Source organism: Lithobates pipiens, unplaced genomic scaffold, assembly GCF_037356315.1.
Source record: "Lithobates pipiens isolate NorthernLeopardFrog02 unplaced genomic scaffold, aLitPip1_a1.2 Scaffold_13, whole genome shotgun sequence".
NCBI classification, from domain to species: Eukaryota; Metazoa; Chordata; class Amphibia; order Anura; family Ranidae; genus Lithobates; species Lithobates pipiens.
The window spans coordinates 71,545,710-71,562,459 of record NW_027507718.1 but is presented as its reverse complement, the minus strand read 5'-3'; the positions used below and the strand labels follow the sequence as shown (position 1 = coordinate 71,562,459).

The following is a 16,750-nucleotide window of genomic DNA, read 5'->3' as shown; positions in this document are numbered from 1 at the left end:
TGTGCTGGAAAGCTTAGTATGTGTTGATCCTGTGTAAGGATTAATCACAACTACAGTTAAGAGGGAACAAGACAGGAATAAACCAGGGAGATCTTGCCACTGCTGATCAACCCACTATACTCCACTTGGAATGTATTATCAAGTCTGAGTGGCTTTACCTTTTTATTGTTCCCTTACATTTGTGGATGATATGCAGCAAAGGCTTGTTTTATAGCTTCTTGAATGACCAGTACTTATTTTATTGATAAAAGTGCATCTTTATTGTAAGGCCGCGTACACACGGGCGGACTGTTCGCCCAACTTTGTCCGCTGAACAGTGTTTCAGCAGACAGTCCGCTCGTGTTTGGGGCTTCAGCGGACAGTTTCAGCGGACAGTCTGACGAACAAAGTTTTTCAGAATTCCCATAAGACAGTCCGCTGAAACTTGGTTTGAGCGGACAGTCCGCTCGTGTGTAGGCTTGTTCGACAAACTAAGTTTCGCGCATGCTCAGAAAGGATTTACACGGCGAAGGTTGCATTGCAGTGTATTGGACGTCGTATTTTTCGTCCCGTCGTACGTGCCGTTCACGTCATCGCGCACGCTTTCAGCGGACTGTTCGTTCATCGTGTGGTCAAGTCCGCTCATGCAAATTTTGAGCGGACTGTTTGTCGGATTGTTTGACGAACAAAGTTGGGCGAACAGTCCGCCCGTGTGTACGCGGCCTAAGACTATTTTGTTGCTGTATGCTATGTTCATGTTTTTTTTTCTGTTTTTTTTGTGCAACGCAATATTTTTCAAACATGTCATAAAATTTTTAAATCAACCTCTTGCTGCAGATGAAAAAAAACCCATGAAGGTCCTGCTTATATACACAACCTGGTTAAAAAAAAAACGAAATAACCTGAGTCCTCCAGTGACTCGAGAAATTTGTACAATTTTTCTAGTGCTAGTGTTTACCCTGGGGATTTATATCTTAAAGTACAGTAATGAGACTGCGATACACAGTGAATTATAGAGGCTGAAGGCATCAACTTCAACTTCTACATTTACGCCTTGCAGTCACTTCATATTAGTACCAGCCAAGATGTGCCTTGGACTAACTATTGACGAGCTTTGAAGCCATGAGCATAGATGTTTTAAGCAATATTTTTTCCCTCCACTGTTTGTCATATCACGTATATTTAGCCATAGAGTTGGTTGTATTAACAATTAAATCTGTTACCGTACTTTGCATAAGATGTATAGGTACAAATTCCAACTGTTTATACAAGTAGGATGTATTTGAGATACTGCAGCTATATTTTTTTATCAACAAATTTGGACTGTCTAGGAGCAGAAGTGCAGATCCAGTCCATAGTATTCCAACTGTTTACAAATAAAGTAAGAATGTCACTATTTAACCGCTTAAGCCCCGGACCATTTGGCTGGCCAAAGACCAGACCACTTTTTGCGATTCGGCACTGCGTCTCTTTAACTGACAATTGCGTGGTCGTGCGACGTGGCTCCCAAACAAAATTGACGTCCTTTTTTTTCCCATATATAGAGCTTTCTTTTGGTGGTATTTGATCACCTCTGCGCTTTTTATTTTTTACGCTATAAACAAATAAAGACTGACAATTTAAAAAGAAATACAATAATTTTAACTTTTTGCTAATAAATATCCGCATAAAATATATAAAAAAACATATTTTTTCCCTCAGTTTAGGCTGATATGTATTCTTCTACATATTTTTGATAAAAAAAAAAAATCGCAATAGGCGTATATTGATTGGTTTGCGCAAAAGTTATAGTGTCTACATAATAGGGGATAGTTTTATGGCATTTTTATTGTGACTGCGACATTATGGCGGACACGTCGGACAATTTTGACACATTTTTGTACAACTGCCGGTTGAGATGATTTGAGCTTTGTGACATGGTGCATTATCCTGCTGGAAGTAGCCATCAGAAGTTGGCTACACTGTAGTCATAAAGGGATGGACATGGTCAGCAACAATAGTCAGGTAGGCTGTGGCATTTAAACAATGCTCAATTGGTACTAAGGGGCCCAAAGTGTGGCAAGAAAATATCCCCCACACCATTACACCACCAGCCTGAACCATTGATACAAGGCAGGATGGATCCATGCTTTCATGTTGTTTAAGCCAAATTCTGACCCTACCATCTGAATGTCGCAGGTGACATCGAGACTCACCAGACCAGGCAACGTTTTTCCAATCATCTGTTGTCCAATTTTGGTGAGCCTGTGCGGATTGTAGCCTCAGTTTCCTGTTCTTAGCTGACAGGAGTGGCACCCAGTGTTGTGTTCTGCTGCTGTAGCCCATCTGTTTCAAAGTATGATGTGTTGGGTGTTCAGAGATGGTATTCTGCATACTTTGGTTGTAACGAGTGGTTATTTGAGTTACTGTTGCCTTTATACCATTCTCCTCTGACCTCAGACATCAACAAGGCATTTTCATCCACACAACTTCTGCTCACTGGATATTTTCTCTTTTTCTGACCATTCTCTGTAAACCCTAGAGATGGCTGTGAGTAAAAATCCCGGTAGATCAGCAGTTTTTGAAATAGTCAGACCAGCAACCATGTTATTTTCAAAGTCACTTAAATACCCCTTTTTCTGATGCTCAGTTTAAACTTCAGCAAGTTGTTTTCATCACATCTAGATGCCTAAATGCATTGAGTTGCAGCCATATGATTGGCTGATTAGCAAGTTGTGTTACCAAGCAATTGAACAGGTGTACCTAATAAAGTGGCCAGTGAGTGTATGTATGATTAGTATGCAAGATTTCATTTTAAGACATTCCTCAAGTTTTCAAAGCTAGTGTGCTATATTAAAACATCTTTTTTTACCACATCTAACATGCCTAAAAACATTAGATACCTATTCTTCTACTAATTAAGGCAGGATTGGATAAGAATCAGGATGTCTATTGGCATCTTTACCCTTCAACAGACACTCCTGGCCAAGAGATCCATATTCAAGGACAACGTTTGGCCAGAGGTGTCTACAGATGCCCCTGGCACAGTATATTATCTTTGATTTGCCCACTTAAAGGGTCATGCTGCTTGAACCATATGTTTATATGGGTAACTTTGACTGGTTAATGTTGGCAGAAGAGCTTTTAGGACTAATAGAAGACATGTTTTCTGGATCTTAGTTGCTGCCCTCTTTGCTAGCACTTGCAGGTTGGGGATGAGCAAGACCTGAATAAAATAATGTTTTTAAGCAGCAGTAAGTGTTTTTCTCAGAATATTAAACAGTTTACTATGTCCAACTGTTGTGTGACAGCCCTCATCTTTGGCCTTGACAACACATCATCCCATCTGAACCTGAAGGTGGAAGACTCGTATGTAGAATGGGATCCACTGGGTGGCAAATCTCAAGAAAGCAAAGTCAAAGGAAAGGAGAACAAAGGCAGGTAGGTAGAAGTTAATGTCTGTATGTGCTGTCTGTGGTCATCACACTGTAAAACTATCTGTGATTGTGAGAATATGTCAGTCTGAGCCCTTTGTGTAAAATCAAAAATCCTGGTATATCCAGAGGTTACTTTATAGGTTACTTTATTAATTTTATTACTAAAACATCATTATTCTGTAAAGTTATATTTTATATTAATTTGCAAATGTTATTTCATAAGGCTTTTACATCTATTTGTTCTATTTTAATATATATAAACACACACACATATATATGTATATATATATATATATTGTGAGGGGTTAGCTCGGCAGCGGGTGTGTGTGGATGGGTTCACAACACAAAATCAGGCACAGCAGACAGCGTTGTAGGTGCAAAAAAACAAAAGATGCGGTTTATTTATGCTCCATGCAGTGAAACATATAACAGCCAAACAAAAATAAAACATGAAAATAAATCCTGGTCAGTTTGACCTCTAATTACACACTTAGATTCCCTATCTAACAACTGAGTGCAGCCTTGTGCTGCACCAGTCCCTGTCTCTGTTGTAGACGTTTGCCACACAGGCGTTAACTCACCGCACAGAACAGGTGTCACACTCCCCAGTCTATACAACACAAAACTGGTTCCAGGATGGAGCATCTCCCTAAGCATGCTGGGGTTTTTTGTAGAGGTCTTAATGAGCCCACTTACTTCAGCTGGGCTCATTAACTCTTCCCCTCTAGTTGTACAAGTCTGCATAAAGCCTGAATCTAGGGCATACATATTTCCCATCCTGGATACAACCAGGTGACTTTACCTGCCTGCTGCCACAATATATATATATATATATATATATATATATATATATATATATATATATATATATGTGTTTTGCAGAAAAAAAATTGGTAAAAAGTGAACACAACATACATAGTCATATACAGTCAATTGTAAACCTAGTAACTGAAAAGTGTATGTTGTAGACTGTTTTTAAAAAAATTCTTAAACCCTCTTTGGCACAATAAATGTCAAGGCTGAAACCAGAAAAAGCCAACACATAATCTGAAGTATACACAAATTGTATCATTTGAATATTAACCACTTGCCCACAGTGCACTTAAACCCCTTCCTAACCAGACCAATTTTCAACTTTCGGTGCTTTAACATTTTGAGTCACAATTACTCAGTCATGTACCCATATTACATTTTTGTCCTTTTTTCACACAAATAGAGATGTCTTTTGGTGGTATTTTATAACTGCTGGGTTTTTAATTTTTTGCACTACAAATGAAAAAACACAGAAAAATTTGTAAAAAAAAAACAAACAAAAAATAACGCTTTTTTCTTTGTTTTTGTTATAAAATTTAGCAAATTAGTAATATTCTTCATAAATTTTGGCCACAATTTATACTGCTACATATCTTTGGTAACAATAACAGAATCAGTGTATATTATTTGGTCTTTGTGAAAGTTATAGAGTCTACAAGCTATGGTGTCAATCATTGAAAATTTATCACACCTGATGTACCGAAGGCCTATCTCATTTTTTGAGACCCTAACAAACCAGCTAGGACAGTACAAATACCCCCAAATGACACATTTTTAGAAAGTAGACAGTCCAAGGTATTTATTAAGAGGCATGGTGAGTTTTTTGAAGTTGTTATTTTTTCCCACAATTATTTGCAAAATTAAGATTTTTTTTTTCTTTTTTTCACAAAATTGTCATATTAACAAGTTATTTCTCTCACACAGCATGTGCATACCACAAATTACACCTCAAAACACATTCTGCTACTCCTCCTGAGTATGGCAATACCACATGTGTGAGACTTTTACACAGCCTGGCTACTGTACATAGAGAGGCCCAAAAGGAATAGGCACCACTTAAGTAAAACTGTATAATTTTAATGAACAAGATGCACTAAAAGACTCACATGGAGGTATCTCTATAAACATAAAGGCATAGTGGAACGTCAGTCTCCGTTATGACTGGCAGCATCAGTGTCTTCCTGTAGGGCCGTGCACAGCAGAGCCAGCATCCCGTCCACCAGGTATCTTCCGGCTCTCGGGCGGGAACCAGAGCGAGGTCTGGAGCGCAGTCAGCAGGCCTAGGAAGAGGGCTGAAACGTAGCGTATGGCGGGATGACGCCACGAACGTGATGCGACACGTTTCAGAGCAGGCCAGTGGCGAGATGGAAGCACTGCAAGCTCCTTTTTCAAGCTATAGGCTGTGCACAGCCTTTTTATATGCCTCGGTGGTATCGCCACCTTGTGGGAATACATGCAAGCACACTCCATACAACAATAGAGGCGTACAATTATGAGGAAAAAGATGAAACATGTGCAGTAGACTAAGGCGGCGTACACACGCGGGGACTGTCTGCCGAAACTAAGTTCGTCAAACAGTCCGCTCAAACTTTTGAATGAACGAACACGCCCACACACGGCACTTTTTGAGCGGACAAATACGGCAAACTTTGTTCGTCGTACTAAGTCCGCGCAACTTTTGAAATGAGCGGACTCGCCCACACACGAGGCAACAGTCCGCTCATTTCGAGCGCGTGTGCAGGTAGGCGGGGCCCGCGACGGAGACGTCGCGGGCTCCGCCGCCTGGAATGGACTTAAAGGGGAACCCCAACGCCGAAATAAATCGGCGTGGGGGTCCTCCCAAAGTCCACAACAGACCCTTGTCCGAGCACGCTACCCGGCCGGCCAGGAAAGGGGGGCGAGCGAGCGCGCCCCCCCTCCTGAGCCGTACCAGGCCGCGTGCCCTCAACATGGGGGGCGCCTTGGGGAAGGGGGGGGCCGCGCGGCCCCCCCACCCCAAAGCACCTTGTCCCCATGTTGATGAGGGCAAGGGCCTCTTCCCGACAACCCTGGCCGTTGGTTGTCGGGGTCTGCGGGCGGGGGGCTTATCGGAATCCGGGAGCCCCCTTTAATAAGGGGGCCCCCGGATACCGGCCCCCCACCCTATGTGAATGAGTATGGGGTACAATGTACCCCTACCCATTCACCTGTAAAATAAAAGTACCCAAAAAAAAAACACAACACACGAGATAAAATATTTTATTGCACAGCTCCGGGGGTCTTCCGTCTTCGGGGGTCTTGTCCCCCTCTTCGGTTCTTCTGCCGGGCCACCACGCCTTCTTATAGCTCTTTTGCAGGCGGTGGCCCGGTCTTCTGTCGCCGCCTTCCGTTCTTCTGTCGCCGCCTTCCGTTCTTCTGCCGGACCACCGCGCCTTCTTATAGCTCTTTTAGAGGCGGTGGCCCGGTCTTCTGTCGCCGCTGTCGCCGCCGCCTTCCGTTCTTGTTCTTCTTGTTCTTCTCCAGGAGATGTTGACACGTCGCTCTCTCCGGCCGGAATGCCAGAGCCGCGCTGAGCGGCCACTTATATAGTGACAATGGGGCGGTGTCACATGGTATATGTCACATGGGTTGGTCACATGGTGACCCCGCCCCCTTACGATGTCATAGTCCCCATGTGACATCAACCCATGTGACCAACCCATGTGACATATACCATGTGACACCGCCCCATTGTCACTATATAAGTGGCCGCACAGCGCGGCTCTGGCATTCCGGCCGGAGAGAGCGACGTGTCAACATCTCCTGGAGAAGAACAAGAAGAAGAACAAGAACGGAAGGCGGCGGCGACAGCGGCGACAGAAGACCGGGCCACCGCCTGCAAAAGAGCTATAAGAAGGCGCGGTGGCCCGGCAGAAGAACCGAAGAGGGGGACAAGACCCCCGAAGTCGGGAGAAGAGGCCGGCGGCGGGGAGGAAGAAAGCCGGACTCCTCCGCTAGCAAAAGAGCTACAAGAAGATAGCGGAGGAGTCCGGCGAGAAGACCCCCGAAGACGGAAGACCCCCGGAGCTGTGCAATAAAATATTTTATCTCGTGTGTTGTGTTTTTTTTTGGGTACTTTTATTTTACAGGTGAATGGGTAGGGGTACATTGTACCCCATACTCATTCACATAGGGTGGGGGGCTGGTATCCGGGGGCCCCCTTATTAAAGGGGGCTCCCGGATTCCGATAAGCCCCCCGCCCGCAGACCCCGACAACCAACGGCCAGGGTTGTCGGGAAGAGGCCCTTGTCCTCATCAACATGGGGACAAGGTGCTTTGGGGTGGGGGGGCCGCGCGGCCCCCCCTTCCCCAAGGCACCCCCCATGTTGAGGGCACGCGGCCTCGTACGGCTCAGGAGGGGGGACGCGCTCGCTCGCCCCCCTTTCCTGGCCGGCCGGGTAGCGTGCTCGGACAAGGGTCTGTTGTGGACTTTGGGGGGACCCCCACGCCGATCGGCGTTGGGGTTCCCCTTTAAGTCCATTCCAGGCGGCGGAGCCCGCGACGTCTCCGTCGCGGGCCCCGCCTACCTGCACACGCGCTCGAAATGAGCAGACTTCCCTCCGAGCGGGAACAGTTTGCTCATTTCGAAAGTGGCCTACACACGGGCGGACTGTTCGCTCAAACCAAGTTTCAGCGGACAGTTTTTCGGAATTTCCGAAAAACTTTGTTCGTCAAACTGTCCGCTGAAACTGTCCGCTGAAGCCCCAAACACGAGCGGACTGTCCGCTGAAACACTGTTCAGTGGACAAAGTTGAGCCAACAGTCCGCCCGTGTGTACGCGGCCTAACAAGGGGTCACAGGATTGCAATATTAGAAAAATATATTAAAAAATGTCTATATATATATATATATATATATATATATATATATATTAGAGAACATATATTAATAAAAAAAAAATACAAAATTAATACGGTACCTCCATGTGAGTCTTCTAATGCATCTTGTTCATTAAAATTATACAGTTTTACTTAACCACTTGGGTACCGCGCTATTGCAAAATGACGGCAATAGCGCGGACCCACATTTCCGGGACTACGTCTATTGACGTAGTCCCGGTTACGAGCGGCCTGCGCGCCCCCTGAGGGGCGCGCGCGGCGCGCTCTGTGATCGGCGAGTCCGTGAGACTCGCCTGATCACCGATCCGTGTAAGGGGTCGATCCCGACCCCTTATCACGTGATCAGCTGTCAGCCAATGACAGCTGATCATGTGATAAAACGGAGCCGGTAATCGGCTAGTATTCCTCCTCGCGCTGACAGCGCGAGGAGAAAAAAAAAAAGCCGATCGCCGGCGGCCGTGTTCGGGACATCAGTCCCGATCACAGCCAGCAATTTAAACGGACACCTGCCCCCTGCCAGTGCCCACCTGCCACCCACAGTGCCATCCTGAAATAAAGTAAGTGCCCCCCTGTCAGTGCCACCCAGCAGTGCCCATAGTGCCCACAGTGCCACCCAGCAGTGCCCACAGTGCCACCCAGCAGTGCCCACAGTGCCACCCACAGTGCCACCCAGCAGTGCCACCCACAGTGCCACCCAAAATCTGCCTCAAAGGTGCTGCACCCCAGTGCCGCCCATCAGTGCCCAGCAGTGCCGCCCATCAGTGCCCAGCAGTGCCGCCCATCATTGCCCAGCAGTGCCACCTATCAGAGCCACCTATCAGTGCCACCTATCAGTGCCCATCAGTCCCATCTATCTGTGGTACCTATCAGTGCCCATCCGTGCCACCCATCCGTGCCACTTATCCGTGCCACCCATCCGTGCCATCTTATCTGTGCCCATCTTTGCCCATCAGTGCTGCCTTATCTGTGCCCATCGGTGCCGCCTTATCTGTGCCTATTAGTGCCGCCTTAACTATGCCTATCAGTGCCCACCAGTGCAGCCTATCAGTGCCCACCAATGCAGCCCATCAGTGCCCACCAATGCAGCCCATCAGTGCCCACCAATGCAGCCTATCAGTGCCGCCTAATCAGCGCACTTCAATGAAGGAGAAAAATGACCCGTTTGCAAAATTTTATAACAAACTATTAAAACATGATTTTTTTTTTTTTTGCATCTTTTTTTGTTTGTTTAGCAAAAAATAAAACTCCGAGCTGTAACTAAATACCACCAAAAGAAAGCTCTATTTGTGGGAAAAAAATGATAAAAATTTCATTTGGGTACAGTGTTGTATGCCCGCGCAATTGTCATTCAAAGTGCATCAGCGCTGAAAGCTGAAAATTGAGGGGGGTTTAAGTGCCCAGTAAGCAAGTGGTTAAGTGGCTCCTTTTCTCTTTGTTTCCTTTTTCACATGTTTTGGAGTTTGCTTCAACACCTTTTGCAGGAATGCCATGGGTATAAAAGACTGTCATCTCACACTAGAGAAACATAGCTCAAAGGACTCTTGCATGGACTTACGTTTACATTGTATGCCACAGTTTTGCAACACTACCCCCTGTATGTTTACATACAGAGGCCCAACATGCAGGGAGCACCATCAGGCGTTCTAGGAGCATAAATTAAACATATAAATTCTTGACTACCTCTTACGCTTTTGAAGGACCTGGAGCATCAGGACAATGGAAACGCCCAAAAATTACCCTTTTTGGAAAGTAAACACCCCAAAGTATATTCTACAAGGCATTATAATTTTTTTGAACATGTCATTTTTTTCCACAGGTTTTTGGAAATGTGGAAAGAAAATGATAACACATTTTTTTTTTTTTTTTACACAAAGTTGTCCATTTATATTTAGAACACATAGCATGTACATAGCAAAAATTCCCCCCCCCCCCCCAGATATATTTCTGCTACTCCTCCTGAGTATGGCGATACCACATGTGTGAGACTTTTACACTTTTGCCCAAGATGCAGGGAGCACCATCAGGTGTTCTGGGAGCATAAATTACACATCTAATTTGACGACCTATTACTCTTTTGTGAGTCACTGATGGGCACTGTAGTGGTACTGATGGGCACTGTAGTGGCATGGATGTGGCACAGATGAGAACTGATGCGGCACGGGTGTGGTATGGATTTGGAACGGATGAGAACTGATGTGGCACGGATGAGAACTGATGTGGCACGGATGAGTACTGATGTGGCATGGATGAGCACTGATGTGGCACAAATGAGTACCGATGTGGCATGGATGAGGACTGATGTGGCACAGATTAGTATGGATGTAGCATAGATGTGGCACGGATGAGCACTGATGTGGCATGGATGAGCACTGATGTGGCACGGATTAGCACTGATGTGGTATGGATGTGGCACGGATGAGCACTGATGTGGCATGGATAAACTGATGTGGCACGGATAAACTGATGTGGCACGGATGATCAGTGATGTGGCATGGATGTGGCATGGATGATCGCTGATGTGGCATGGATGAGCACTAATGTGGCCAGTTGCCTCTGTGACACTCACCTTGGTGACGGTTTATGTACCCCCCCCCCCCATTTTCCGCAGGTGTGCTAGTAAAACTGTCACTTATGCTATTATCTAGGTCCCCAGGCCCACTGCTGTATATGGGTGATTTTAATGCTGTAATGAGCCTGGCCATGAACTGCCTGGGGGGAGGGGGCAGATCCTTCACCTCCTTTACCGACTGGGCCCAGGTTCATGGACTTACTGAAATATGAAGATGGAAATACCCGGATATGTGTCAATATTCTTACCATTCGGATTCTTTCCAGACCATGGCTCGCATAGATCTGGCAATGGGATTGTGACTGTAAGAAGGATATAGTGGAATACTGGAATGAGAACAGTGGACCCACTTGCAGAACGGGAGGCATTTAAGACCACGTTGCGGGGTACTTTTATGTCCATTACTGGCATTCTACGTAAAAATACCCAGCAACATACTGTGGCATTAGAGACATCTATGACCTCTGCTGAAACTGCTTATGCCTCTAACCCTACTCCAACTAACAGGGATACTTGGTTGCAATGCCGTAGGAGATATGAGCTCCGCCTGCTGGACCTCACTCAAAAACACATGTTACATACCACCCAAAACTCTTTTGAGCATGTTAACAAGGCTTGCCATCTCTTAGCTTACTTGACTAAACCTGAACATTCCCCTATTTCAATTCCGTGGATTATGACTGCACAGGGACAGATTAGTGACACTCCTAGGGATATCATGGAGACATTTCTGGACTTTTACAAGGACCTGTACTCATCCAGAGCAGAATACACTGAATCCCAACTAAATGGCAACCTGGCCCAGGTATCTCCCCCCCCCCCCCCCCTTTCTGCTGAAAGCTGAGGCGCCTCTCTCTGTTGAGTAAATTGCAGTGGCCATTTCGCAACTGCCAGCACATAAGACATCAGGCTTAGATGGCTTCCCTGCTGAGTGGTATTCCCAGTTTCAACACTTAATATGCCCATTCCTTCTGCATACTTATAATAAGGCCTTGAACACTGGAAACCCCCCCCCCCCCCATGAGGGAGGCTTTGATTATCCTACTATTGAAGCCACGTAAGGATCCTCTTAAGTGTGACTGATACCGCCCGATTTCTCTTATTAATGTGGATGTTAAAATCCTTGCCAATGTCTTGGCCAACCGTCTGAACACTGTGGTTGCGAAACTGGTCAGGAGCAATCAAGGAGGCTTTATACCTGGCAGATCTATGAGAATGAATATCCGTAGACTGTTCCACAATCTCCAAAATCCCCATGACTGCACACCTACCCGGGCCATTGTGTCCTTGGGTCCTTAAGGCCTTTGATAGTGTGGAATGGCCCTATCTTTTTCAAGTATTACAGCGGTATGGCTTCGGCCCCGCATTATTGCTTGGACAAGACTCCTTTACACCTCCCCACTGACCCGCATACGAGTTAACTCCCACACTATGGATACTTTTCCTATTACCAGAGGTACTAGGCAGGGGTGAATATTGTCACCCCTCCTATTTGCCCTGGCTATGGAGCTGCTAGCTGTGCATATTCACTGCTCCCAGCTGATGAAGTGCCTTCCTATTGCCACAATAGAGGAGCGAATCTCATTGTATGCGAATGACATACGGTATACCTGGCTGACACCCAGGACTCACTAAAGACACTACTATCAGAGATAGACAATTTTGGTACCTACTCTGGGTTACGGGTGAACTGGGACAAATCTAATCTTTTCCCTTTGGACCCTGATGCAAACTTGCAGATTCACCCAGACTCCAGACTACAGGTGGTGTACTCTTTTAGATACCTGGGGGTTATAGTGCAGTTGCCCTTGTCCTCCTATATTGAAAACAACCTGTGCCCCCTACTGACCCAGCTACAAATACAGACTAAGCAGTGGATGGACCTACCCCTAGACCTAATGGGAAGGGTTAATACCCTTAAAATGATCTATCTACATAAGTTGCTATATATTCAACTCACCCTGTAAAGTCCCTAAATCCATCTTCAAGCGGATAGATACAATCTGCAGGCATTCTTGTGGAACAGTAGGTTCCCTAGGGTGGCTCTAGAGACGTTGCAGTTGCCGATGCATCTGGCGGATTTGGCATTCCCTAACTTTTACTTATATTATTGTCTCCCAGCTGGTCCACATTCATGACTGGCTGCACCTGGTTGCGGCAAATGCCTGTACATTCACCGTGGGAGCTATCACATCCTCTCTAGAGACCCTCCATAATATTATATACAGAGGTCGAGTTCCGGCCCGCCCAGCCACATCTATGCTAAGTACTTCACTTTCCCTTTTTAAAATAATTGTCTCAAACATTTCAAAGGCATCATGGTCAGCGTCCCCTAACAACCCTCTGTAGTTCAATCTAAACTTGAAAGAACTGTGCTCTATACCTGACCCACAAAGTTGGTACTCCAAAGGAGTTAAATACCTGTGTCATTTGTATGACACGCATGGATTTAAATCCTTTCAACAGCTGCGTGTTGATTTTGACATACCCCGCTCATATATGTTCTTCTATTACCAACGACACGCTATTCATGCCCAGTTTGGCTCTTTAGAAAATCCTGTCATCATACTTCAGTTAGAGAAAATACTATGACACCTTGATCCTACTAAACTTATTTCCACATACTATGCTGCCCTTATGACTGTCTGTAACCCTAGACTCCAAGTGGCCCAGACGAAATGGGCCTCTATGTATGGTCCATACACTTACAGAAGATGACTGGTCGGAATTCAGTGACACATACAAGACCTCAGTAATATCCTCCAAAGATCGTATCATAAATATAAAGAATCTTCACCTATCCCACTATACCCCTGCTAGGTTACAAAAAATGAGCTTGGCTCCTACAGCAGACTGTTTTAGAGGATGTGGCCAAGTGGCAGAATTTTTACACTGTTTCTGGACTTGTCCAATAGTCTAAGACTTTTGGATGGAGATAGGGTCTTTTATCTCATCTGCAATAGGCCTCCCAAACATTCTCTCCCCCCAAAAATGGGCAATCTTCACATTTCAACCCATACAAAGAGACCCATCCGCATCCTCTATTTCTACGCGAAGGAAGCCATTCTATTGTTCTGGAAAGGATCACACATACCTCTAAAATCCCTATGGTTAAAACTGATCAATGACTCTTTGCCTGTATACAAACTCACATTTGAGGCTCGGAAAAGAACCAAAACCTTTCACAAAATATGGGGCAGATGGCTCGTAAGCCCTCTAACCCTTACTACAGGGTAGATACTCTGCTGTATACTGTTCATAAAGGTGCAGTGCACCTTACCATGTCAACCCCCCTCATTCCCTGTAACTTTGTACTTAATAACCACAAGAGACCTGTAAATTGAAATCTGTTTATTGACCACTCAAGTGTATCTCTGCAAAATGCATTGCTATGAATAAGTTTTTATTTTGTATGTTGATGTACACAGTTCAATAAAAATATCTTAAAAAGAAAGAAGAAAGTGTTATGTAGGCTGCCAATGCTAATTTCTGAAAATGCTAGCATTCTGATTACCATCGGACCCCTGCCGTGAGCCACATCCGAAGACAGTGTGAACCCGGCTTCATAGTTCTAACTTTACTTTCTACATAATTGTTTGGAAATGGTGACTAAAATTATTGAAATATAAGAGAGCTCTTTTTTGTAGCAAAGTCTTAACTTCGTCTTAACTGCAATGTTATCTTTCTCTCCATAAGGCCCTTTAACACGGGGCGGACTCCGCCAAGCAGATCCGCTTGCTCAGTAGGTGATCTGTCTGCTGATACCTGTTGAACAGCAAAGTGGACACAGCTCGCTGTTCTCTATGCAGCGGTCGGATGGAAACGGACCATCTGTTTCCATCCGACTGTCATCCTATCTACTAGATGGATGAGCAACGGATCCCAATCCATCTGTTTTTGGCAGCCTGGATTGGATCAGATGCAGGCACATGTAAATAGATACATGTCCATTTAAATCCACCTCCACACAGAGAACAATGTGTGGTCTGATTGGGTCTGCCTGAAAAACAGACAGGGGTACTCGATCGGTCCGCTGGTGTGAAAGGGGCCTAAAGGCTACCTTTAAGCACAACTTTTTTGCACCCAGTAAAGTTCTCTCATTTAATTTGTTCTGTGTCAAAACAATTAGAAAGTACAGTGTTAAGCCTGTTACACACTATAAAAAAAATTTCTGTTCAACCCAGCTGAGCTGTCCGGTTGTTGCCCCGTCATTTGACCCGTATGTGCGGCGCTTTATTCTCAGATGTTGCTATAGTCCAATCCTGGTGTTCCCTCCATTGGCTGCCACTAGCCCAATGAATTAAATTCAAAATACTAACACTTACTTACAAAGCCATCCACAATTCTGCCCCCAGCTACATCACTAGCCTAGTCTCAAAATACCAAACTAATCGCCCTCTTTGTTCCCCTCAAGACCTCCTTCTCTCTAGCTCCCTAATCACCTCCTCCCATATCTGCCTCCAGGACTTCTCCCGAACCTCGCCCGTCCTCTGGAATTCACTACACCAATCTGTCAGAATGTCTCCAAATTTATCCACTTTTGGGCAATCCCCGAAAACTTTCCTCTTCAGAGAAGCCTATCCTGCCTCCATTTAACAACTGCACTATTTTCTCCATCAGCTCATCCCCCACAGCTATTACCCTTTTGTATAACTTGACCCTCCCTCCAAGATTGTAAGCTCTAACGAGCAGGGCCCTCTGATTCCCCCCTGTATTGAATTGTATTGTATTGTATTGTAATGTCTGCCCTAATGTTGTAAAGCGCTGCGTAAACTGTTGGCGCTATATAAATCCTGTATAATAATACTAATAATAATAATAGTCCTTATTGCCATCAGTAGTAAACCACATTCTCAATAGGGTTAACATCTGATCTTTTTGTATTTGTATGTAGATAATGTATTAAATAATCAAATCTTCTAATGTTAAAATACCTTTAAAAATATAACACAACAAATATTTCTGATGCCAAAGTTGTATACTATAGCAGCAACATTTTTGGATTTTAACAGACTGGCATATTCCCTGTTTTAATCATATCATCAAAGTGTTCCATTACTCTTCATTATCAAATGTCTCACCATTTTGCCTATTTCTGTTGTCTGACAGTGGATATGTTACGCTGAAGAACAATCCCAGGTGAAGATAATGTAGATATGATTAGCCCTAGGAGTTCTTGCTGACTTGACTGGTTTCTTTAGCATACAACTATTTCTAACCCTAGATTATTTTCATTAACACTTCACATAAATGGTCTGGCTAGCCTTGTCGTGGATCACAGAAAGCACCAATCTAAAGACTGTTCTAAAATTGCAAGATTTTGTTTCAGATATATAACCTATACCAAACAGCTATAGACTTATGTAAGTTATCTTGTTGTGACTACTGTAATAGCAGAGAAAAGAAAAGGTAGAAACAACTATAAATCATTTTAATGCAGGCTATGGTGAAAATAAACTGTAGTCATTATTTGTAAGACTTAAAAGAGAATTTAGGGGTCTACATGTATGCTTGTTTTGCTCCAGGTGTAACTGTAAAACATTTTTGGGAAAGGTTAGATTGTATCTGATGATAGGAGGATTACGGGGAGAAAGAGAAGTAATTTTTTTGTCATTCTGGATCAGTATAAAATATGTTGAACAGATTTGTTAAGCATCTATGAGTAGAGTGTTTTCTATTTACACAAAAGCAGATGGTTTATCATTTTGTGTAGAAAACCCCAATTGATATAGTGCCCAAGAGGTGTGATGGAGACCTCCAATAAATAATAAGAAGAGGCTACATAAGCATTTAGCTAGCATCAGACAGATAGCTATGAACATACAACATTATACTGTCATAAGCATTAACTAAACCTTACCTCAGGCTCAGTTTTATAGATAGAGCCCCATCGGAAGGCAGCAAAAGTGTAACGTAAGGCTAAAGGCAAAACTTTTTTCTTCTTCATGTGGATAAAGTGGTGGGGGGTTAGAACCACTGTCGGTTTTTATTGCTGCCTCTGTCCCCCTTAGGGAGATTCACCCACTCTATTTGTCCTGATTCCTGGATGGGAATAAAGTGAGAGAAAATCCAAATTTCTCTTATATTCACCGACCGACACAGCTCCTCTCTTAGCC

The 16,750-nt window shown here is 44.4% G+C and overlaps 1 protein-coding gene across 4 annotated transcripts in view; it reads left to right on the top strand.

Moving 5' to 3' along the window:
- Positions 1 to 16,750, top strand: part of FSD1L (fibronectin type III and SPRY domain containing 1 like) — a 118,673-nt gene that overhangs the window by 66,369 nt on the left and 35,554 nt on the right. For 2 of the 4 annotated variants that reach the window (XM_077475181.1, XM_077475180.1), the window contains exons 9-10: positions 3,270 to 3,399; positions 15,744 to 15,773. In XM_077475181.1, coding sequence (XP_077331307.1) covers positions 3,270 to 3,399; positions 15,744 to 15,773 — 160 coding nt within the window. The remainder of the gene's footprint in view (positions 1 to 3,269; positions 3,400 to 15,743; positions 15,774 to 16,750) is intronic. The other 2 variants (XM_077475182.1, XM_077475184.1) reach the window with 1 other exon arrangement.